The sequence below is a fragment of the Meriones unguiculatus genome, chromosome 1 (assembly GCF_030254825.1).
Source record: "Meriones unguiculatus strain TT.TT164.6M chromosome 1, Bangor_MerUng_6.1, whole genome shotgun sequence".
In the NCBI taxonomy this organism is placed as follows: domain Eukaryota; kingdom Metazoa; phylum Chordata; class Mammalia; order Rodentia; family Muridae; genus Meriones; species Meriones unguiculatus.
The window spans coordinates 107,275,836-107,292,845 of record NC_083349.1 but is presented as its reverse complement, the minus strand read 5'-3'; the positions used below and the strand labels follow the sequence as shown (position 1 = coordinate 107,292,845).

Genomic DNA, 17,010 nt, shown 5'->3' with positions numbered 1-17,010 from the left:
ACATGGTGCTGGAGAAATAGCTTGAGAGTTCTACATCTGGACCCTTAGGCAGCATAAAGAGAGAAACACTGGGACTAGCTTGAACTTTTGAAACCCCAAAAGCCACCCCCCGGTGACACGCTTCCTCCAACGAGGCCACACCTCCTAATCCTTCTCAAGTAGTGCCTCTCCCTGATGACCAAGCATTCAAATCTATGAGCCTATGGGGCTATTCTTATTCAAACCACCACAGTCTGCTAGGTCCTGCATGGTCAGGAATGGAGGTGATAAGAGGAGGCCTTGCCTAGTCATGTGAGGAAAATGGCTTTCTCAGGGACACAGGGCACCACAGGAGTGAGTAAAGATTGCTTGGCAAGGTTCATCTGTGTTGGGGCTTGGTGATGGACTGTGACAGAGGATCAAGGAACACAGGAAGGAAAGAAGGCACAGTGGGTAGTCACCATGAGAGACAAGAACATGGCAGATCGTATGCCTTTGCAGCATCACCACTCACTTCCCCAATGTCAGGTGGACTTTTTGGTGCATCTGCTGTCCCTTTCTTGGCTAGAAGGTGATGTTTAGTATATCTTTGGAGGGAAGGGCAAGTTTAAAATGTAAGATCTGCTGAGAAAGTAGTGCCCGAGTAGACTTATGTCTAGACCAATGTGAAGAAATGTGTATCTGAAGATTGCCTTTGCTGTGTGTCTGATGAGTGGAAGATAGCACCTGGCCTCTGGCATTCACAGAGCATCCTGGACAAGACATTCCTGGCATACTCACCTCTCCTTCCTCCCTATGCCTTGGCCAGGACCCAGTTCCTGGGACTGGGACAGCAAGCAGTGTCCTTGGCTAGAGCCAGTAGGAGACGTTTTGGTTACAAATCAAAGGCCTGGTCATACCTCCCCCCCTGCTTTTTATCTCCCAAGTTCATAAATATTATCAATTTCCACATTTCATCTCGGAGGAAATTTATGATTTGCTGAGTTTGTGGCTGTGGAACAAACAATACAAATCGAGCCCTAAATTACAGCTTGTTTCCTGCACTGCTCTGGGTGAGTGAGATTGCTGTTGCCAATAATCAAGGCTCTTGGTAAATCATCCCAGGCCCTGGATTTATTGGGAAAACCTACACAGAGCAGAATGGGCTTTAGGCGGTTGAGGAGGATGAACACTCATGTCTGGAAAGAGGGCTCTTTTCACTCTTCTTACCCCCTGCCAAGCGTTTTAGGCTGCTCTTTGCCACTGGACCAACCTTCCCTAGCATGGAAGAGCCTGACGTTTTGGACAGCAGAATTTAGTGTCTCTCATAGTTGTCAGACTTAGGTACCTTCTATCCGAGGACCTGCTCTACCCATGTAGAATACCCTGGAAAACAGTAGGCCTGGGAAGTAGCCTGTGTATTAGTCTGTTTCTGCCACTGCAACAAAAAATTCCAAGGCTGGGAAGTAAATATATATATACATATATATATTTAATTCAAATTTAATTCATCGTTCTGGAAGCCTAAGAGCATGGGCACCAGTTTCTGATCAGCTTTGATGGAGGCCTAATGATGAATGACATCACAATGGTAGATGATGTCACAGTGGTGAATGGCATCATGGTGGTGGATGGTGTTTCAGTGGAGGGTAGCATCATAATGGTTGGAGCTCTTGTGGAAGAGATTACATGGTGCGAAAAGAAGACAGACACCAGGGAAGGTGGTTGTGCTCAGTGAATAGTTTTCTGTGTAAGGACACAATTTCAGATCACATGGCATCATAAACACTATAATCCCACTATAATCTCCTGTGGAGAAATGGGAGGCAAAGATGGGAGAATCCTGAGAAGCTCAGTCAGCCTGGTAAATGCAGTGGTTAAACAAGATACCTTGTCTGAAACTAGGTAGAAGGCAAGGACTGACACTTGAGGTTGCCTCTGAGCCACACACACACACACACACACACACACACACACACACACACACTTTTTATTTATTTAAAGAACATATATGGGAACTAATTCATGTCTCAAGGCCTATATTAATCCCCTCCATGAGCAATGTTCCTAATGATCTCATTTCTTTCTTCTGAAAGTCTCACCACCTTCCAACATTTTTACTCTGGGGGCCACACTGCTAACACAGAAACCTTTGGGGATCAGCTCAGCACAAGCAGGGTTTCAGCCATGTGGTTCTTCCTATTGGGACAAAGTCCTCTTGGATACAGCTGGAAACAGCCCTTCTGGTCCATCAGCCAGAGGCTCAGAAACAGGGGAATGATGCAGGCGTGTGTGTGTGTGTGTGTGTGTGTGTGTGTGTGTCTTCTATGCTTCTTTGGTCAGTGCTGAGGTTTGTGATGGAATGGTGTAGCTGGTGTTTGCTGCTTTGTGGGTTCTTTTTTCTTCCTCCCTTCTCTATCTCTCTTCCTCTTCCCTTTCAACTCCCTAGCAGTAGATAAGAGAGAAAAAAAGGAGAGGAACGAAAGAGATTCCTGAATAAAGTGAGGGGTTGAAAAAGGGGGGATGATGTTATCGTTAAAGTTCTTCCTGCTGGTTAGAGGCATTGAGCTCCTTGGGGAAAGTTTGATCTTTGACATCAGGATATCTAATTTCTTCTTTGAGTGCAAATACTTATCAAACCACGACCAACAGCAACCAACAACGAACCAACACCTCACCCTGCCTCTTGCGGCCCTAGTGTTCATATACCCTCCGAAAAGTCCCCAGAATTCCAAATATCACACAATCACAGAAACTATCTGTAGCTGGCAAAACCATGCTGCTGCCAGAGCACAAGGCAAATCACAGTCAGCTGCTGTGGAGCAGCCCCGTATCCCCATACCTGGGATTAAAACAAAAACATATTCTTATAACATTTCTCTCTCTCTCTCTCTCTCTCTCTCTCTCTCTCTCTCTCTCTTTCTCTCTCTCTCTCTCTCTGTGTGTGTGTGTGTTTTAAAGAAAACAAAACTCCAAAATTCTCACTACAGAATGGTACTGGCCTCAAAGGTCCAAAGGAGAAGCCCTCTAAATTTTTTTTGCAAAAGCTCCTGTGGAGCCTACGTGATGCAGTGTGCTATCTTGGCTCTGGGTGTGGTGCTGTTTGCGCAATCATGGGAACGAGATGTTGGGGTCAGTTGAGTTTGCTGGGTAGCACAACTTAGTCCCTCCAGTAATGTCAGTTCTGAAGGTATTTTTGACTCTAAAGTAACAAGCCTAAGGATTTGGGTTAGTGAGATGGAAAATTTAATCGCCCCTGGTGAGTACCAAGGGCAGAACCATGTTGTCCCTAGGAAAGGCTTTCACCTGCATAGAATGAGCTGAGCTTAGTCCAGAAGAGAAACAAGCAGCTAAAGCTCCCACTGCCCACGGTAGCTGCAGAGCCTTGGGCGGTGGGGACAGAAAATGACCCAGCTGAGCCTAGTGATTCCAGTGCTTCTTTAGACCCCTCTCATGGAGTGCTTTCTTGCTAACCTGCCTCTTTGTGGCCCTCCTGGATTCTGGGCTCCAGGCTGGAGGTGGCCTGTCAAATGCTGGGCAGTGCTTCAATGTGGAAGGCCAGAGCGACAGCACAGCATGCTTCAGTCTGTTTCCTGCTAATTGCAGGGCAGGAGGAGCAAACACATGCCAAGTGAGGCGGCTGCTGTCCTCTGGCAGCAAGTCCAGATGGCACAGCTAAACGGGGAGGCTGGCTGTTCTAGGATGACCCTAAAGAGGTTTCTTCTTCATTTTTTTAAAAATGTATTTATTTATTTATTTTACAGCATGATTGCAGCTCCTTCCCTCCTCTCCTCCCAGTCCCACCCTCCCACCCCCTTTCTGCTTTCCCCATTCCTCTTCTTCTCAGAAAAGCATCCCCTCCCCCGCCTTACTAACCCACTCTGGCTCATCCAGTCATATCAGGACTAAGTGCACCCTCTTCCACTGAGGCCAGACAAGGGAGCCCTGCTAGGAGCAAGTGGTCTAAAAGCAGGCAACCTGGCCCATATCAGAGATAGCTCCTGCTCCATCTTTTAGGGAATGCACATGAAGACCAAGCTGCCCATCAGTTACATAGGTGTTGGGGGCCTAGGTTCAGTCCATGGCTGCTCTTTAATTGGTGCTTCCATCTCTGTAAGCCCCCCCTAGGGACCTACGTTATTTGACTCTGTTGGTCTTCTTGTGGACTTCTCTTCCCCTCTGGGTCCTTCTATCCTTCCCTCCACTCTTCCACAAGACTCTGGAGTTCTGCCTAGTGTTTGGCTGTGGGTCTCAGCATCTGTTTAAATTCACTGCTGGGTGCAGCCTCTCAGATGACAGCTCTACTAGGTTCCTGTCTGCAAGCGTAGCAAAGCACCATTAAATAGTGTCAGGGGTTAGCTCTCTCCACTGGGTTGGTCTCAGGTTGTGGCAGTCGTTGGTTGGCCCTTCCCTCAATCTTTGCTCCATCTTTAGCCCTGCATTTCTTGTATGTAGGGTAAATTCTGGGTCAAAGCTTTCTTGGGTGTCTCCCTCCTCTTGAATCCCACTCAGAAGGGGAAATAGACATCTTAAATGAACGAAATGTGCTGGTTCACATGACAGGTGCTGATTTCTGTGACTGCCCCTTTAGGGTGGAGGAGGGAGACTGGGCAGCTGGCGTCCTAGCCTCTGCCATTTATCACCCACTTCCTGCTTTGGGGTTTCTCTGAACTTGAGGCTCAGTGCCATTTTCCTATCAGACACTGAGTCCTGATTTCAGGGGCACTTTTCTGAGGATTAAGGGAGTGCCGGAGCAGACTGGTTGGCCCTGTCTGTCGCTGTTGGCTTAGTTGTAGAAGATATCTGCTGGATGAAAACCTCAGGCTGCAGACAGCTCTGCCTCCCCCAGATGACCTTGGCATTCAGGCTTCTCACAGCCAAGAGGAGCTCTCTTAATTTAGCTCAGTCTCTGGCCAATCCTGGAGAGGCTAGATAAGCTTAGGGTGTGGGTGGCCTTGGATCTAGTTTTGCTGTTTGCTCTCTGCCTTCAAATGTCTGTAAATCATATGACTGATGTTATATTGTTAACAGGCTTAGACTCTGTACCCAGATGCCTCTCCAGCATATACCAAACACCCAAAACCTCTACCTTGTTTTGTGTCCATAATTATCCATGTTTATCCAGTGAAAAACCATTTTGATATGGGCTCTTTCATTTAATTCTGTTCAGGACAGACATTTCGGTGGTACATACCTGTAATCCCAGCATGTGGGAGGCTGAGGCAGGAGGATTAACATCAGTTTAGGGCCAATCTGGGCCATTTGAGCCCCTGTCTAAAAAATTAAAAGAGAAAACGAATGAACACCAGCCAGTTTCCAGTGCTACTTTATGGTCTCTCTAGTACTTAAAAATTTTATTTTTTGCTGTAAAAATCATGCTTGTTAATTATTGAGAAATGGAAAAATCTAGGGCATTTGAATAGAATACAATCCATTTGTAACATGTACCATCTTTTAAAAGTGTGTGTGTGTGTTTGTCTGTATGTCTGCCTGCCTGCCTGCCTGCCTGTCTGCCTGTCTATATAGGTGTCAGGGAGAATCTCAGGTGTAGCTCCTTGGGAGCTGTTTTTGAGATAGGTTCTCCCCCTGGGACTTGGAATAGCTGCCTAGCACGTCCTAAGAATCCACCTGCTCCCCTCCCAGGGGTGGGATTCTGAGGGCTCACTATCACCCCAGCCTTTCTTCGTGTGTTCTGGGCACAAAACTCAGGTCTACATGCCTGGATGCCAAGTACTTTACCATCTTCCTAACCCTTATAAGATTTTTTTGGGAGGAGGGGAAAGTGTGAAAAAAAAATGGCACTGTGCACCATGGCTTGATGGTCAGCTGGGAAGAGTCATCTAAAGTCAGTGACAAGATACACCACAGTCTTCCATGTGGCCCAGACTGGGTGTGTTCCTCCAGAAAAATACGTGAGGAGGGGAATACAGCTGTGGAGGCATCTATTCCAGGGCAGCCCGTGGCTCAGGCTTAGCATATGCAAGTGTTTATGGTCTGACTTGGTTAAACAGGATGCAAATTCAAATATAGAATCTCACAATTATGTTCACACATATGCACAGAAAGAGGGAGGGGAGATGGATTGCTGAGCACTATACAGCGAGACCCAGTCTCAAACAAACAAACACCCTAACCTGAAAGATGCCAGATGTTTTTTTTGTTTGTTTGTTTACTTTTGTTTTTGTTTTTGTTTTGGACTCATTCAGTTCTTCTGTGGCTTTCAAGAAGTCTGAGGCTAACATATCCCGCTGGCCTCAGGGTTTCTCCAGTGGCACGCATCTGATTATGCATGGGGATCCCTGTGTTCCTTTGCAGAGAGGGGGTCTAGGGAGGACAGCGTCTCTGACCAACCAGCCAGGCTTGTCTTCTCATTGCGCAGCATCTTATATTCTTTTCAGTGCACAGCAAGTCTTCACCCCTTTGTGAGGCCAAAAGAACCCTCTGGAAATGTGGGCCAGGCCAATGTCTTTGCCCTTTCAAATAGTAGATTTTACCACCACCATCACCACCACTACCATCTTCAGCATCTTTTTTGTTTGTCCATTTAATGATGCCGGGAACAGGACTCAGGGCCCCTGTAAATGGTAGGCAAGTATTCTATTGCTGAGCTGCCTCAAGCCAGCTCACGATTCTGGCCCCTTGTTTGATTTTTCCATTGTGAGAATTTTAGGACAAGAGTAAATAGCAGATACATTGTTAATTCTATGATGTGGGTCCAATCCTAAATATTAAATTAACTCATCTAATCCTCACAGCAACTCAATGAGAAGGGAACTAGTATTGTCCCCCATTTTGTTGATGGGTAAGCCAAGGCACAGAGGGAGCAAATGGCTCCTACAATGTTCCATAGTGAAAGAGTGAGGGTTTATGCCCAGGCAGCTTGCACCCCGACAGAATCCATATCCTTCACCATGCTTTCCTGTCACATTATACCTGAATGTGAGCCAAGAAGGTGAGCCTTACAGAGGTGACTAAAACAGGACAGACCAACTGACTGTGTAAAGTGCTCTGCTCTGACATCCATAAACCAGCTGGAAAAAATGTGCCCTGTTGTGACATTACCCTATAAGCTCTCACCAGGCAGTACCCTGACAGCATTCAACCAAGCACTTGTACTTAGCCAGCACTCATCAAGCGCTGTGCTCTGCAAGGAGTCGTCAACAACATGTACACGGCGAGCATTTATGAAGCACCTGCTGTATGCTGGCTGCCATGGGCACGTGGTCTGGTAGACCTCCTGGTTGCTCAACCTCCAGGACTCCCTCTGCCTCCCTACCCCTGTGTATGTCTTTATGGCTCTGAAGAACTGAGCATAGGGCCAGGAGCTGGGCTGAGTCCTGTGGGAGAAGACTAAGTTAGTGACTGGCTTTGTTTTCACAGTGCTGCCCTGGGCTCCTGGACCTCGGTGCTTTGCCTTATGGTCTCCTGCTCTAAACCGCACTAAAACTGAAAGCCCTCTGGCTGGAGAGATGCTTCAGCAGTTAAGAGCACTGGCTGCTTTTCCAGAGGACCCAGGCTGGACTCCCAGCACCCACATGCCAGCTCACTGCTGTTGATAGCTCCAATTTCAGGGAATCTGGCGCCTCCACAGATATGCATGCAGGCAAAACACCAATGCACATAAAATAAAAAAAAAATCTTTAAAAAAAAGTTGAAATCCCTCTGTGGTCGTGGTGAGTGGCAGGACCTTTGGGAGCTGCCTAGGCCAGGGATGGATGAAGGCGTTGCTGCAGGGATGGCTCAGTTACCACAGGATGGAGCCCTGACGGCTTTGGGTTCCTTTCTATCTTTCTATGCAAAGGTGCGCGCTGCTGCCTTCCACCATGGGCGCGCGTGCCCTCATCAGCCCGTGTACCTGCTCTTGGACTCTCCAGCCTCTAAACCCTGGGCCAAATAAAGTTTTATTGTTTCTAAATTGCTCATTCCAGTTTTTGAATTTATAGAAGCAGAAAATCAACTGAGGTTACCAGTACACGCTTGCCGGGTGACAGTACCTGCCGTGCTCTCCTGATAGGTGTGGGCAAGCCTCATAGTCACAACCCTCAAAAGGGCAGCTCACTACTTGCCCTACCTTCCTTTAAGTTAGTCCGTGACTGTTGTGGTTGCAGAATGCTGGATGGTGAGCATGCTGGGAGCTGAGCATGCTGGGAGCTGGGCATACGAGTGCCTCCAGTTTCATGGCAGAAGCAGTAAGGAGATAAGCAGGAGAATGGTCTGATCTTGTGCCTTCTTTGGATGGACCAAGGGGTGTTGATCGCCCTTTACTCGGGTGCTCAGGCTCTGGTTACATGAGCACAGTTTCCTACCCTGAGTGAGGTTCACATTCCAATCAAAGAAACCTTCTGGAGGGAAGGGGAGCTCTGTCCTATGAGTTCTGGGCTCCGTATCCATCACAAACAGGCACCAGTAGATGCTCCCTGTGGGAATAAGTGACTACCTGGCATGAAGTGTCCTAGTGACCAGAGTGTGAGTTCAGGCTTTAATGAAAGCCTTGACTTCTGAATGCTATCCCCAGCCCTTTAATGAGCATGTGCGGCCATCTCTCAGGGCCTCCGTTCATCCTGAAGCTGCAAATACATCCAAATATCCATTTATCCATTCTCATCACCTTTTGCTAGCATCACCGTTTGTGTGTCTGCCTTTTGTCTACCAGTCCTCCGCCTTGTTTATCTCAGACCCCACTTTCAGGCAATTTAGGAAACCACAGGCAATATGAATCAGACCTACGGGCGTAAAAGGCAGACTGTTTGGGAGTCAACCTAACTGCCTTAGATTGTCCACTTTTCCTCTTGGTATCTTATGTTCATTCGCTTTTTCAAAAATGTCCCAGGCCGGGATGACAGGTCAGTGGGTGAGATACTTGTGGAAGTGTAAGGACCTGATGAGGCCCCCAGATCAAGCTGGGAGCTCACGTCTGTTTTCCCAGCATGAGGGTCCTAGAACCTGCGAGAGAGACCGTGCTGGAGGGTGAAGACCAACATCAGGTTATCCTCCTACCTCCACATTTGCAGGCACACACACACACACACACACACACACACACACACACACACGAGTCCGATGTGATCTGGAGGGCGTGTGGATACAATGAGTGCCTGGTGTGTTGGCACGGCTGGTAATGTCAGGGTCACAGAAATCTCCATCTCTTTCAGACCACCTTTGCCTCCTGCAAGCCTTTGCTGGGCGTGTGCGTTTCCTGAGTGGTCCTGCGGTGCTGGATGTCATAGATCGCCTCTCACGTGAGTACCTCTGACCCCACCCAGCCCAGACAGCCTGTCCATCATTGTTCTGTCCTGTACTGTACTTTCTTGAAACTCAAAGACCATTTAAGAATTTTCGTAGCCAGCTTTTTCTGTGACACTCTCCACATTACCGAAATGACAATCTTTGTTTTTGGTGAAAGCGAGGCACATATGTACATAACCAAATAGTTTCTAAGAACGTATTTCTTCCTCTTTACAAACCGGGATTCCTCTAGCCTACTGAGTACCTTTTAAAAAAGTGTGTGTGTGTGTGTGTGTGTGTGTGTGTGTGTGTGTGTGACGGTGTAGGTGTATGCACATGCATATAGAGGCTAAAGGACTACCTTGGCTGCCATTTCTTAGATAGTATCCACTTAGGTTTTTTTGAGAGAGGGTCTCTCATTGGCCTGGAACTTGTAAGTAGGCTAGGCAGCTGGAGTCTACCCTTCAGTGCTGGGATTACAAAGCACGAGCCACCACACCTGTTTATTTATTACCATCTATCTATCTATCTATCTATCTATCTATCTATCTGTCTGTCTGTCTGTCTGTCTGTCTGTCTGTCTGTCTGTCTGTCTGTCTATCTATCTATCATTTACTCATGGGGCATTTTAGTTATTTTTATGTAGGTTTGATAACATACCATGACCAAAATCAACGAATGGAAGAGAGTTTATTCCAGCTTACAGTTCCAGAAGGATAAGAGTTTGTGGTAGGGGGAGCATGGTGGGAGCTGGTGGGAGCTAGCTGGAGCAGGAAGCTGAGAGATGACACATTCAAAGGCAAACATGAAGCAGAGAGAGTGAGCTGACTGTGAGGTGAGGTTAGGAACTCTCAAAGCCTGTGCCCCAGTGCTGTGCTTCCCTGATGTGCCCAGCCCTCATGCTACATCTTTAGAGAAGGCCTGCCACCTGGATGGGAGGTAAGGAGTCTCTGCAGGGCCATAAGAAAGACTGAACCAGGACTCATAGGCAAGGTCAGAGCTAAGAGATAGGATGGAAATGGCAAAATTAGGAGGTAGCACTGAAATCCTTAATGATTTGGTTGGCTTGTGACAACCAACCATCCAACCAATCATCCAACCAACTCCAAGTAACCCCGACCAACCAACCAATCCACCCCAACGAAACCCCACCCCAACCAACCAACCAACCAACCAACCAACCAACCAACCAACCAAAATACTTAAGTAATTTAGGGAGCACAGAGGTGGGTGAGGAGTCTGGCCATAGATTATCTGCTTACTGTTAATCTTCCCCATCTCTCTCTCTCTAAAGATTAATGCATTTGTGTTTTGCCTGCATGCATATCTATGTGAGGGTGTCAGATTCCCTGGAGCTGGAGTTACAGATTGCCATGTGGGTGCTGGGAATTGAACCCAGGTCCTCTGGAAGAACAGTTAGTGTTCTTAACCACTGAGCCATCTCTCCAGGCCTTCCACATTTCTTTTCAAGAGTCCTCAGAAGCAAATCTTTCCAGAGCTCTTCTGCTAAATAGGTTTTGGCTAGAAATGCCCCCAACACAGGCATGGACTAGAACAGCACAGCTCACTAGGAGTAAATCTTTTGTAATCACTTCAGCTGTCTGTTAAGCTCAAGTTTAAGGGGGACTGCTCTCTCACAATGGCCCCCAGAAGGCTTCTGTCCTTCTGTTACTTGAGAGACTGACCTGGCCAGTTGAGCCATGTCCTTGTGGCTCTGAGGTGTCTGAGACACAGGCTGGTGCGGGAGTGTGGGCTAGACAGCTGAGGTAGGCAGATTGTGTTCTTGGTTTTTGGAGACCAAGGGAGTCAGGGCATTGCTCAAGGTGTCAGGGTTCAGGGTTCAGACAGGCCATGATGGGACAGAAGGGGGGTCTGATAGGGAAAGAACTGGTGAACCCCATTGGTCTTGTTCCTGGACTGGGTTAGAGTTAGGGTTAGCAGTTAAAGTTGGAGTTGGGGATGGCTCTTGGGATTCCACTCTCCTTTTCTTTTCCTTCCTTCCTTCCTTCCTTCCTTCCTTCCTTCCTTCCTTCCTTCCTTCCTTCCTTCCTTTCTTCCTTCCTTCCTGTCTCTCTCTCTTTCTTTCTTTCTTTCTTTTTTTCTTTTTTATTTTCCCCCCAATTTTTTTGTTTTGTTTTGTTTTGAGATATACATAGCATAGATTTTTACCACTGTCTCCTTTTAAAGAGGTTCTTTGGGATTGAATACATCTCTAATTTTGTCCAACCGTCACTGCCATCCACCTCTCTTCATCTTGTAACACTGAAACTCTCACCCTGTAAAACTCCCTGCTCCCCACAGCCCGGCAACCACCATTCTGCTTCCTGTATCTGTGAGCCTTAGTACTGTGGGTACTTCATGTAAGTGGACTCCTACACAATTTAACTTCTGGAGACTGGCCTATTTCAGTGAGCATAATATCTTTAATACCCATATTGTAGTGGGCATTAGCATTTGTGTAAGTGCATGTGTGTGTGTGTGTGTATGCATGGGTGGCTATACACATGTGTACATATGGAGGCCAGAGGTTGACCTAGGGTATCTTTCTCAGTTCTCTCTACCTTTTAAAAAGATACGTATTTTACTTATTCCTGAGTGTGTGTCTGTCCGCCACATGTAAGCAGGAGCCCCGGGGGGTCAGTAGAGGCATTGGGTCCCCTGGACCTGGAGTTACATGTGGTTGTAAGTTGCCATGTGGGTACTAGGAACTGAACCTGGGTCCTCTGTAAGAGAAACAAGTGCTCTGAACCACTGAACTAGCTTTCCAGTCTCTCCCACCATATTTTTTGAGACAGAGTCTCTCTCATTGAACCTGGGGCTCATCAACTTGGTTAGACTGGCTGACCAGACAGCCCAGAGGTTCTCTTATCTTTACCTCTCCAGTGCTGGGATTATATCATAGGTGTGTATGATAGACCTACGCCTCGCTTAAAAGAACAGTCTTCATCTGTTTGCTTGTTTTTAAGTAGGAGTTTTAAATGTGAACTCAGGCCCTCATGCTTCCAGCAAACACTTTACTGACTAAACCATTTTCTTAGCCCCAGAAATTCCTATTTAAGGAAGAAAGAGAGATGACTATATGCACCCCCCAGTCTGTGTTTACCATTCCATCTGACAATGGACACTGTGCTATTGTGAGAGTAATGAGGATCTGTGTGTACATTTTTCATGTCCAGCTTTTGTTGGGTGGGGAGGTCAGGACACATTTCGGTTGCTAAGTGTATGTAGCTGCATCTCTCCTGCCTCCCTACTAGGCCACTATTTTGCCTTCCTGCTGACTGTGCTCCCCCAAAACAACCTTCTTCAAGCCCAGAGGACGAACTCAGTTTGTTCCAGCCAGTCCCTTGCTTTCCATAGAACCTTTTCAAGGCTCCTTGTATTCAAGCCCTTCCCAGTGGATGTTTACAGGCTGCAAACCTGCCTTCCCAGGGACCTCCACGATTGCTTAAATAAAGCAGAGTGAGCTAATGGTGAGACAAAGCTATATTATATAAATGCAGGTTTATTGGGAGCAGCAAGGGAAGGGGAAAATGGGGAAAAAGAGCAGAAAAGGGTGACAGAACCAAGATGTCCGGGTTGTTTAGTGAAGGGCCTCTGGGAGAGAAGCCCCACCCCTAGGTAGAGGGCAGGGTATGGTAGTCACACTCTGCAGCAGGTAGGGACTTCCCCCCCTGACCCAGATGTGGATGGAGGAACCTGGAGGCATAACCAACATTAACATTCCACGAAGATGCTGTGGACAGTGCCAATCTCACTGAGAAGACATGCAAGTCATCTGGTTCCCCTCTGTCCCAGAAATCAGAGGAACACCCTAGGGTTTGGGAGATGTTAAGCTGATGAGAAAAGGACAAAAGACTAAAGCGTCTGAGACATGGAACTACTCGAAGTTTGGAGAACAGTGTGGGTTGTAGGCTTTGGAGTATAGGCAAAGAGGCCTCTGTCTCCAGTGAGGCCTTTATGAAAGGAGAGTCTTTGGCCCGAGTCTTGCTTTCTTCCTCTGAACAATGGCTTACATCCATCCTTATAGCTTGAAATGGAGCCTTGAAGTTCCAAGTCTTGGGCTGATGTAGTTTTTCAGATATGGCTAGATATAGCCTTCCAGAACCTTCTAGTTTCTTGGCTTTATAAATCGGGAAAGCACCGCTCATGGACTGATTAGCTCCACCAGCACTTGGTCAGGATGCCAGGCAGAAAGGGCTGCCTCAGGCCAGGGCAACCTCCTCACGAAGGCCTGGGAGGCTTTGGTGTTAGCTGTAGCTCCAGTACCTACTTTGGTGATAGAGTATTCTTTGGTTTAGAGAGTTGGGTTGTGAGATAACCAGGTTCAGGGGTCCTTCACTGGGATGGAGGCTTGTACACACATTCACCCTCATAGACCCCTGCTTGATCGTGAGGTCAGATGTCCAGGCGTGTGGGTCTTGTTCCTTGCTGACTGTTCTATATGCCAGACTGCTTCTTTAGAGAGTCTCAGCTTTTCTCCCAGTTACTGGAGTTGCTCGAGTCAGTCAGGACCCTGATGCCCCTAACAAGCTAGTCTCTGCTACCCATCACCAGCAAGCCAAGGAATAGGGGAAAAATAAAGAAAGGAGATTTAGTTAAGGTGGCCACTCTGGGAGAAGCAACAGAAAAGGTCCAAGTGGCCTTCCTCGGTCCATCTTTGGGGTCTTGGCCTGCAGTTCAGGTTGGAATAGAGGTGTACACAGCCCAACTGTCTCAGGCCAGGTATATTCATGCTCCACACCACTGTCTCCAGCTTCACTGCAAGGTGGTTTGGTAAGGACCAGGGAGACAAGTTCCTCCTCTGGCTGGTAGCAGTCTCCCACCTTTTCCTTCTGTCAGCACAAAATTCCTGGGGAAATCCCAGTTTCCTAGGGACCATAGTCTCCACAGCTGGATAGTCAAAGAGAAGGTTACAGGTATGTCTCTAGGATAATTTCATTCCTACCGACTCACACATCGCTAATGTAGCATTTCTCTGTATTGGTGTGACTTTCACAGGTGGCAATGTGGATTCATGCAATGCTAATATTGGCTCCTCCCTGTCACTTGCTTACTTAAGATACCTGATTTATTTGTTAGGGGATCTCCAATGACCTTGAGAGTGTGGCTTAGGCCTGTGATCCTTACTTTACAAAAGCTCAGAGAGGTGCTGTACCTTCCTCAAGTCCATGCAGCCAGCAGATGGTAGAGATGGGATTGCAGCCCACCACATCCCCCTCACTGGGGCCAAAGGAACATATTATAGTATTATAATCACCATGGGCTTGTCTCATTTGCATTGGCTTTGTGAGCCATTCTTTCATTAAAAAAAATAAAATTATGCTTTATGACTTCTATCGATACAAACCAATATTTCTCTTCTGGTGTTGAAAGAAATTGGAACATTTTAATGGGCTTCTGAATGTCATCAGTCTTGAGCACAGCACCTAGGTGGGAAGCACCCTTTGGAACACAGAATGGGGAAGACAGAGTCTGCAGTTCAAGTGACCTTCTCTCTTTTCTTTGCGACAGTGCTGGTGGTGTCAGTGTACCCCCGAAAGCCTCAGGCTGTGGAGCGGCACATCCTTCCAGTCCTCTGGTACTTCCTGAACAGAATGATTGGCAATGGCGTGCTTCCCGGGCGTGGCGGGAGCGTCCGCACAGTGGTGTGCAGGCTGGCCAGGAGCCTCCAGGAGCAAATGGGGTCCCGCCTGCAGGACTTTGCAGCTAATCAACCCCAGCAAGTCCTCAAGACACTCCAGGGACTTTTAGACTCCGAGTCTCTGGGGGACAATGACAAGGTCAATGGGGGAGGAATATCCCCAGACAGCAAGATGGCTGGAACCACCTGCCCCCAGCAGCTGGATTAAAGATGGGTCTGAAATGGGCAATTATTATTTTTTACCTTATCTTATTTTTATGCCGTAGTCACCTCATGGCCTACTTTTCCTCATAGGGTCCCCAATGTATATAGTATATTTTGAAGTAGAAATAAAAGAATGGCTTATTTTTCTAAGGTTTTTCTTATCTTACACTTTTTTTTTTTTAACCACAGAGAAATTTCCGGCAGACAGGTTTATGAAACATGACAACAGCAAACCTAATTTGAGATAAGATAGTGACGAATGGCTAGGAAAGGAGAGGGCCACAGATTGCAGGAATGCAGCCCCCACCCCACATCTGTGAGCAGCTGGAAGGTCCCGCTGGTGGCTCCCTCAGATAAACATGGTCTGTCTGCCACTGACTTGATTAGAAGTCATTGCATCACCCATCTTCCGGCCCATCATGCTTCAGCCCTGCAACATCTTGGGCTGAGTATGTGTTCGTCCCATGGTCCTTTCTCAGGGGGATCTGCCCAGCTCATCACAAGGCAGGAAGAACCTGAAAAATGCACCACTAAATGCCTTGGCGGAAGTTGTCCTTCTGGCTTGTTCTGACAGGGACTAGGTGGCACTTCATGTTTAAGACGGCGTGCAAGGGAAGGCGTGGTGGAGTCTTCAGGCTGAACAATTCTCTGATGTCACGCGGACTTTATGAAATGGCACAGGCTGCTGCAGATGGGCTGGATCACACTGGGCTCAGTGTGGGCCAGGTTGTGAGAAAGCAGAGAAAAGTATTGGTCTCTAATGAAAAGCCCGTGAGAGTCGTCTTGACCGTGGGAGGAGGGTCTAGACAGTCTTACGGTAGTTTTGGCTTTCCTGGACCGGTAACGTATTGGCAATAGTAACGTATTGGCAATGATACGACTAGGATTTAAGAGCTCAGGTCACTGCCTTGAACATACAGCCAGGCAGCTCTGACGCAGTGAAGGCTGAAGGGGTGACATTTCACCATTGGCCAAGGACTCAGACATAGCACCATATAGGGGCAGGTCCAGATGGCGAAGTCCTGAGGCTCAATCTCCTGCCAGCTGGTTTTCTGGCAGGGTCTGCCTGCCCGGTGGAATTCCCCCCAGCCCCATCCATCATCTGGCCTCCGGGTTTGGTGTGAGTTCTACGTTGTTCTGAGCCTCTCCAGGGGAGCCTGGCCCTAAGCCAGGGAAGCTCTGTGCCAGGTGGATGTTGGCCAGCCCCGCCCATGCTGAGTGGGTGATTGCAAATCAGGTTGGGGCTTGGCTTTTAATAGCTGGCTTAAGTGTGACTTTGGGTCATTCCAGAGCCAGCTCGAGCTGCTGTTCACCTGATGGTGACCCCAGCAGAGCTTCCCGGAAGCCATCTGAATCTGGGCCAGGAGAAATCCTTGCAAAGGAAGTTGTTCAGAAACAAAGAGATTGATTTATTAATCTTTAAGGCTTTATTCAATTCAATTAACCCTGTTTGCTTATAGTCAGAGTAAGCTTTTTTGGGGTGTGTGTGTGTTGGGGGTGGCATGGGGAGAACTGTATTTTCTGCTTGTCAAGATCCAAGGAGAGATGAGACTCTTCCAAGATTCTTTGCAATTGTAAGTGCCCAGGAACTTAGAGGCTGATAGAGAGTTTTGAAGGCAGAAATGAAAGTTGACAGAGCTGGGAGGATTGAGCAGTGGCTAAAGCTCTTGCTCTGCTAGTGAGAGCTGGCGTTGAGATCACCCAGCTCAAGTGAGTGCTGGGTGGACATGGTGGTCCCTAGGTAATTCCAGCCTCGGAAGGTGAAGGAGCGAGCCCCAGAGCAAGCTGGCTGGCAGAACAGTCATGTTGGCAAGCTCTGGGTTTGATTGAAAACCCCTGCTTCATTGAATAATATGGAGGGCCTTACACACACACTCACACACATGCACACACACACACACGAGAGAGAGAGAGAGAGAGAGAGAGAGAGAGAGAGAGAGAGAGAGAGAGAGAGAGAATCAATAGAAAACAAAAAGGGATGA

General features: G+C 47.7%; 1 protein-coding gene across 1 annotated transcript in view; it reads left to right on the top strand.

Moving 5' to 3' along the window:
- Positions 1-15,153, top strand: part of Togaram2 (TOG array regulator of axonemal microtubules 2) — a 54,973-nt gene extending 39,820 nt beyond the window's left edge. Inside the window, exons 19-20 of the mRNA XM_021647169.2 lie at positions 9,111-9,197; positions 14,695-15,153. Coding sequence (XP_021502844.1) covers positions 9,111-9,197; positions 14,695-15,032 — 425 coding nt within the window. The 3' untranslated portion in view covers positions 15,033-15,153. The remainder of the gene's footprint in view (positions 1-9,110; positions 9,198-14,694) is intronic.
- The last annotated feature ends 1,857 nt before the right edge of the window (positions 15,154-17,010 follow it).